Source organism: Theobroma cacao, chromosome 1, assembly GCF_000208745.1.
Source record: "Theobroma cacao cultivar B97-61/B2 chromosome 1, Criollo_cocoa_genome_V2, whole genome shotgun sequence".
Classification (NCBI taxonomy): domain Eukaryota; kingdom Viridiplantae; phylum Streptophyta; class Magnoliopsida; order Malvales; family Malvaceae; genus Theobroma; species Theobroma cacao.
In genome coordinates, this window is record NC_030850.1 from 30921909 (window position 1) to 30930376 (window position 8468).

Here is an 8468-nt window from a genome sequence, read left to right on the forward strand (position 1 = left end):
AAAAAAAGGGGGGGAGGGGGAATAATGTGCTAAATAAAAAGAGATTCCTTTGGAAAAAAATGGCCATTGGTCCGGAGAGAATATCTACTATAATTCAGCCACTGTTGGAGCACATTTAACTGGTTAATTAGTGAGTACACTTGTCGTGGACCATTGCTGTCAGCTTCAAGTTGATGTGATGACTATCCACGAAGTTTTGTCATTTTGTACCACATCCAAAAGCAAATTTGAAGATTAGGGAGGGCATCTCAACACATGGCCAAGGAATATATCATGTTTCCATTGCAAAATGGAATACTTAATTGCATTTTAGATCCTAATAAACCTGCCAAGTATGTCAACATATTTCCCATTTGAAAGCAACTATTTTCTTTAATTTTATTGCGGAATAAGCCTGTCACCCACAAGCGTCAGGAATCTATCTTATCCCGAGAGGACAATGGTCCTACCACCCATAAGCCATGGGCATCTTGCCTTTAATTTTTCTATATATAGCCATATCGGTTGCATCTCTAGTTCTAATATCTTAGCCTAAAATTACAACAGCATTAAGCATGAAGCCTCAAAGCCTCTCCGGTGACAATTCTCTGATCGGTGAATCAGAGAGAAGGATCTGGAGGGGAAGGTTGAAGCAAATGTGTCAGGCGGCCATGGATGCCATGGTTCCGAGTGGGGTTCAAAGAGGGCATAGGATTCTGATTTCCAAAGTAGTGGAGAGACGAAGTTGGAGGTGCTCCACCGAAGACCCCATTAGAACCATGATGTTCTTGGGTTCCTGGAGCCACACCTAGCTAAGGTTTGGCTCTCTGTCGAGTGGCAGGTGTTTGATGAAAATATCGTAAACTATGTGTGCTTTATTATTTATTACATTGTTAGACCAAAAGCATCAGGACAGTCGACACCAAATGCAGATTACTTACTCATTTGGTTATTGAAACATATGTATGAACGGTACAAATAATAATAAGGTTAAATTATGTAATTAGTTTCTATATTTTATTAAAGTGGTGGATTTAGTATTTATATAATAAATTGTAAAAATTGAGTTATTGTTTTTTTTTAAATTGATAATATTAGTCCAATAAATTAAAATTTTTTTGTTATCTTTGTTGATATAACATTTGACTGTATTGATATGATATTTTCTTATTGATGTTACATTGAAGCTAATACTATAAAAACGATGAAGTGAAATTTCATGAATGATACAATAATAGTAAACATTGATATAAAACTTATAAGTGTGGATATATGAATTATCTAATACGAGTTAATAATTTTAAACAATATTGAAAAAAATATATTAAAAATATGAATAGATTTATGAGATTTATGAATAAAGTGTTGTGAGATAATAAAGAATTGAATTTTTGTGCTCCATAATTTAAAATAAGAAAAAAAATTGTGAAATAAATAAATAATATCACATCATCATATTTAATACCACATCAGTAAAATTTTAATATTGTTAACGATTGAACTAATAATGTTAATTTTAAAAAAATAAGGACTTTGATAAAGTACAAAGACTCATTTTATAATTTAACCTAATAATAAAAAAAGGAAATAAACTATATTCTTAATTATGTTTAGTATCACAAAGAAATGAAGTGACTTAATTATACTCTTGGTGTCCTCAACTTATTTTGCAAATTCTTGTTCTTTTGAGAAGAAAAGAAATGAAGAGGAGAGAAGGAATTTTTTTTTTCAATTCTAGTGCTATATATCTATAAAATTCTTAACAAAAGAAAATGTCAGGGAACTATCTCAAAAAAGTATTAATTTTCTGTACGGATTGAGTTATGTGAAAATTTAACCTTGTAATCTTATTGTTCTAAGTTCCGCAGAAAAGCATGATTGCAAACTAGTAAATTCCTATAGAAAAGCCCTAAATGTGGCCCTTAAGATAAGCATGGTTTCATTATTTGGAGATTGATCTAATTGAATTTAAGGACTTACTAAATTTCAATACCATTTGAATTTAGGCATCTTATTACGCAAAAGTATCGTGTCAGATATTACATGCTTTCCAACAACCCAACCCATCTTCTGGCCCAAAAAAGAATCCAAGGTCCACCCAACTTTTCAATCCTTAAAATTTCCGAAGAGAAAGAGAGCGGGCGGGCGGGTCATCCTCCAGCCCGAGAGGCACAATCCAATATGCCAAGTGTCAGCAGCTGCCGCACCTTAACCCGAGCGCCTGCGTTAAAGTGATTGCAACGCTTCTACGAATCGTCGTCTCCGTGCCAATCATACACTGCTCTTCTCCTCCGCAATCTATCACCCAAATGGCCTCGCCATCTGATCACAAAGCCACCATTATCGACGGCAAAGCCATCGCTCAAACTATCAGATCCGAAATCGCTGACGAGGTGCACCACCTCTTCCAAAAATACGGCAAGGTAAGTTACCTCCCTTAGTGCCCTTTTTCCTCATTTCACTGTAAACTATTAGTATTTAATTTTGATTGGGAAATTTATGGGTAGATTGGGAAATTTGATATTCTTCTAACCAGGTGCCAGGCCTAGCCGTGGTAATTGTTGGGGGCAGAAAAGATTCTCAAAGCTATGTGGGGATGAAAAGAAAAGCGTGTGCTGAAGTTGGGATTAAGTCTTTTGATGTGGACCTCCCTGAGGAAGTACCCGAATCCGAGTTGATCAGCAAGGTTCACGAGTTAAATGCAAATCGGGATGTACATGGTTGGTTAATGTTTCCAGCTTTATATTAACGAAGATTATGATTTCATGAATAAGGAAAAAGTAGCATCTTTTATAGCTGGGAAGTGTAAAAGTAGCGTTCATTATAGCTCAATTGTTTATATGGAGGTTTCCCTTCTTTGTTTTTAATTTTTATTTTTGTTACATTAATAGGTATATTGGTTCAGCTCCCCTTACCAAAGCATATAAACGAAGAGAAAGTTTTGAGTGAAATTAGCCTTGCGAAAGATGTGGATGGTTTTCATCCTCTGAATATTGGCAAACTTGCAATGAAAGGCCGAGAACCCCTTTTTCAGCCTTGTACTCCCAAGGCAATATTCCCATGCTTTCCAATTTGTTCTAATGATTTGTCTAATACTTTTGCTAAGATGTTTTTCCTTTTCCCCTCTTTTTTCTTCAGGGATGCCTTGAACTGCTAGCACGCAGTGGTATAAGCATAAAGGGAAAAAATGCTGTTGTTGTGGGTCGAAGTAACATAGTTGGATTGCCTGTTTCATTGCTGCTGCTGAAGGCAGATGCTACTGTTACCATTGTTCATTCACGTACGCCGGATCCGGAAAGGCTAGTTCGTGAAGCTGACATTATAATTGCTGCAGCAGGACAGGCTATGATGGTAACTATATATTTTTGCCTTTTAGCTGCCCTAACCTTATGCTGCTCTAGCCTAGCATATTTTATCCTTGTTTTTGCTTCTTCCAAAAAATTTTATCTGTCAGGTTTAGGTACAACTTGATTGTGCTAAGTAAGGTGTTGGTCCTGTTGGTTTATGACATGATTGTAAAATACAAGAAAATACTATACCTGAAGGGCTACACAGCCTCAAATGTCCATAATATGATCCTGATTGAATGTATTCATCTTGAAAGAAAAGGAAAAAAGAAGAGACCCTAGTGTTGTCTGGTTTGCCGCAGATCACAGAATTGATCCTCAATTTCTCTGTTTAGGTCTTCATCAGTTATGTTATTTTGAGTTGCTTGTAGAATGATGCTACTTTGGTTGTTTTGTACAGTGCTTGGTTTGTACAATTTTAATTCTCCTATTTAACTTTCAGATCAAAGGCAGTTGGATCAAACCTGGTGCTGCAGTTATTGATGTTGGGACTAATGCTGTTGATGACCCAAGTAAGAAGTCAGGATATAGGTTAGTGGGAGATGTGGATTTCCACGAAGCATGTAAGGTGGCTGGATGGATAACTCCTGTTCCTGGTGGTGTGGGCCCAATGACCGTTGCAATGCTGCTCAGGAATACGTTAGATGGAGCAAAGCGTGTGATTGAGCAGTGACTGGTGAGGTTCTCTCATCTCATTGTTGTGTACTTCATAATAAGATTTGCTCAGTTTTAACCTCTGAGCCAGATCTCTGACTTCATAGGGAAAAAAATTTTTTTTGTAAGTATAGAGATATCGTTGTCTCCCTCCCATACTCGAAGTGTGGTATATTTGTTATTATTGCCAAATTCTGAAAACAAGTTGAACTGCAATTTCAAGTACTTTACAGAGCAGGTTTCATATGGTTTTACTCTAGGTTTTGGCCGAAATGATTTTAGTCTTTCATTGTAGTTATTAAGTTAGATTAAAGTATAGTGAACATATTCATCAAAAAAGCAGTACTTGCGTGTCAGGGGTCATTCTCTTACTAACAAGTTCAGGCCTCACAATAGCCTATTGTGTAAATATTATACTTATTATCCCAATATGCTGAATTTGGAATTATGCTCAACTTCAAGCAGCCTTAAAAGAATTACGTAATGCATGTCCCCAGCCCAACAGAAAGCCAATTACCAGGAAAATAAATATGCGTTTTTTCTGCACTTTTTAGATAACTGAGTTGGCCTTAATCTAACCTTCTGTACAATCGTACTTCAGCTGCTTTAAGGCTTAGGATTAATCTGTTTCATGTTTAACCATGGTCACCATTTCTTTCTATAATATGTTAAGCTTTTCATGACATAAGTTTATTTGCTCCACCGTAATTATATCCATCTCAGGTCTCAGCTTAAAGCAGTTTTTTATAAGAACTTTTGTTGAAATCTAGTCGCCTATGCTTGGGAAGAATACTTGAAGCAATTTCAACATGAAATCTAGTAGCCATGCAATTTCTAGTAAAGATATAAAAGGGAAGGATGAAGAGAACTCGATATGATAAGTAAGGATGTTAGAGAAGCCAGGGGAGCAATGGCCAATTCTACCCTCCTTCTTCGTCCAATAACCACAGATCTACTTTTTGTACCATTTGAAAACGTGAGCAAATGCTATCCTCAACGTTCATGCAATTAACGTTGCATAATGTCTAATTCTTTACCTCTCTTTAGCGTGCATACATGTATATATGACAAGTAGTCTATCAAAGCAACAAAGCCTTTCCCTCATCAACTCATTTGGAATCTGGTACAGGCTGGTTTGATTAAGTAAATCAAATAGAATGGTTAGTCAGTGCTGCTTGCACGCCTTCCTGCTGCTTCTTACTTTGGAATCCATCAAGGTTATGGGGCAAATTCCTACTAAATGCAGAGCAATTGCAGAGACCGATGTAGAGTGAATGCAATTAGCTCTCAACTTCCAATTCTTGGACGCAGAATTTTTTCTGTACGCTGCACTTGGCAAGGGGCTTGATGATATAGCACCTGGTTTATTCCAAGGTCCTGCTTCAGTGGGTGCCAGGATCGCCAATCTTGATGGTACAATCCGTAGGATCATTGAGGAATTTGGTTATCAGGGAGTTGGAGACATCAGGCCCACTTTTCATAGTTTTCATAACACTAATAATTAGTTGAAATTAATTGGACAATAGTTATCGATAACATAATTACAAGTTGTTAAATAATTGATTTTGCAGGGCTATCTTAAAAATTCGAGGAGTAGTTGTTCCGGTTCTAAAGTCCCAACTGAATCTCAGCGAATAGGTTTTTGCCAACATGATGAACCTAGCAATGAATGTCACTTTGTCTCCTCCATTCGATCCTTACGCTAACACAATCTACTTTCCAGTGGCATCCTACTTTTTCCCTTATTTGGGACTCACATTATGTTGGCGCTATTTCTAGGCTGGTCAACAGAAATCTTCAAGGCGTAAATTAAAACTCCCTTTCTCACTCTGCATCGTCTATCTCAAATATCAATGTTACAAAACTTTAGCTTGATGATCACTTCATTTTATATCTTGTCGTCATTTTCTCAGTTCAATTTCCTTTTTTGGTACTGGCTGGTGGAGCTGGCTGCTTCACTCTTAGGGGTGGAGGCTGAACAAGATGCAGTAATAAGAACACTTTTCTAGCAGAGCGCTGATACAAGAGACTGGCCTTTTCGACTAACAGTGACGAATTTCACCGATAGTATCTCACAACATAGGAATCGGCGAGGCATCCGCGGCATGAAAGATGAAGGTTTGAGAGTATCCAGGCAGTTTGGAGCAGAAAATCGAACTACTAGTAACATCCTATCCGCAGAAAATGAGGAAGACTATAAGTATAACAATATTAGATGGAACTGGTGTCGACATTTGTAAAGGGGGTTTTTGTGATAAGAAGAGGAAGCGTTGCAAATAAGTAATGGATGTACTGAAGACAACGAAGAGAAAGATCGGAGCGGTTTCTAAAGTACTGAGTGTCATAGCAGGTGGAAGAGAACAAGAAGAGAATAGGTGTTCTGACTGAGAATAGGCTAGAGAGAGAAGTTTTGAGTGACAGTAAGCTAGTTTAGAAAGTGAAAGTGCCCTCCTTGAATTGTGAAGGCTCTATATATAGTGCCAAAGTGACGGTTACAAAAAAATGTTTTAATGCACGTAATGAATTATATTATTAAAGAAAGTTTTAATATTAGGTAACTGCTATTGAGAGTTAATGTCTTATAAACCTATTATATGACTATTGAAGTAATAAGATGTAATAAGACTTATTCTCTAGTAGAAGCTAAGAAAGAATAACTGTACATGAATAGGTACAAGAGAAGAAGCTGTATTGAATAGATACAAGAAAAGAAGTTGTACGTGTGAAATGGTTATTCTAATAACATTAGTTGTTCCACACGAAGTAGTGCTATACTTATTCTAGTTGTTCTGCGTTAAGTAGTATTTCATTTGTTCTATGTAAAGTAGTACTTTACTTATTTTAATTATTTTGTATAAAGTACTGCTTCACTTGTAATGATTATTCTTATTATTGTTTATACAATATTATGTTGTAAAGTAATTTTTTAGAAAATAGATATTAACCAAAATCAAGTATCTATAACATTACCTTCATATCACCTCTCATGAGTAAAGATCTTGTGGCCATTAACCTACCTTGACATTCTGGAATATTCACATTACATCTCGTGTTATTGTAATTTCTTCCACAAGAATATTTTCTTTTGTATTCATGGTATTGATTCCAGTTCAAACTTTAAGCAATCGATACAATGCAACCCGTTCATCATGTTTTCCTTTGGGTGTAACTAGCTAGGAGGATAATTTCCATCTAAGCGCTTTGAACACTAAAAGAAAACATGTTTTGTTGATGGAATATTTTTCGTCGGTAAATTTATCGATGAATTATTGATGGATTACTAATGATAGGGATGAGCAAAATTCAGTCATAACCAAAATAATCAACCAATTTGGTTGATTTGATTAAATTGGTTAAAAATTTGATTAAATTGGTTTTATCAATTCTATTTGGTAAAAAATTTTTGAAGTCAATTAACGGAATTAACCAATTTTGGAATAAGCATATAAGGGCTTTTATTACATGTATACACTCACACATATTTTCTATACATATATATATGAATGAAGGGTTAGATTTAATCATCAAGAAGGATTTTCTTTCATGTGTTAACTCACACATTTTTTCTATACTTATATATATATATATATATATATATATATATGAATAAATGATTTAGATTTAATCATAAAAAAATAAAAAATAAAATACACTTCATTTAGATATTAATATTATTAAATATTTATATAAATATAATCATACAAAAATTAATGTAAAATTAAAGAAAAATATAATGAAAACTATACACAAACCTTAAGTTATGAATATAACTTATTATATTAACTTATTTTTTTATTAAGTTATTAATATATTATACTATGTATAGTATATTTATTAATATACAATATATAGTCTATACCACATAGAGTATAGGCTATAGTAACTTATTTTTTTATAAATTATTAATAAATTATAGTAATATAGTATAACATAACTTATATTAATAATTGACTATATTGTAATATATATCAATATATTATGTATATATATAGTATGCTTATCAGTATACTAATTAGTCAATAACAATTTACTATTATATATAATAATGTACTTTTATATAGTATATATATTAGATGGCTTCGTAGTATACTTATATACTATATAAGTATATATTAACAATCTATAGTAATATATTAATACACTATACATAGTATATATCTTAATACACTATATATAGTATACTTATTAATACACTAATTAATAAATATATAGTATAACAAGTATATTATATAGTATACTAATTAATATATTAATTAGTCAAAAGCTATACAGTAACAATATACTATGTTATTATATTAGGAAATTTGTAAATAATAATGTAACATGTAGTAACATCAAGTATATTATTAATATATTATTAAATAGATTTAAAAAAATAGAAAAAACTAAAAAAATTTGGTTAAATCAATTAGAATCGATTTATCTGACTGAAGTCGATTAAAGTCTTAAGTCAGTTCGATTCAATTAATTTTTTAAGAAAAGTCAATT

At 33.6% G+C, this 8468-nt stretch overlaps 1 protein-coding gene across 1 annotated transcript; it reads left to right on the forward strand.

Moving 5' to 3' along the window:
- LOC18613523 (bifunctional protein FolD 2) lies at positions 2156-4234 on the forward strand. The gene is made up of 5 exons (XM_007050798.2): positions 2156-2402; positions 2516-2699; positions 2871-3028; positions 3118-3330; positions 3769-4234. Exons 1-5 carry the CDS (start codon positions 2289-2291, stop codon positions 3997-3999), a joined length of 900 nt encoding a protein of 299 aa, XP_007050860.2. The 5' UTR covers positions 2156-2288; the 3' UTR covers positions 4000-4234.

Coding starts and splice junctions, on each gene's coding strand:
- LOC18613523 (XM_007050798.2), top strand. CDS start 2,289: ATGGCCTCGCCATCTGATCACAAAGCCACCATTATCGACGGCAAAGCC. Junction 2,700..2,870: donor TGCAAATCGGGATGTACATG/GTTGGTTAATGT, acceptor TTACATTAATAG/GTATATTGGTTCAGCTCCCC. Junction 3,029..3,117: donor TTCAGCCTTGTACTCCCAAG/GCAATATTCCCA, acceptor TTTTTTCTTCAG/GGATGCCTTGAACTGCTAGC.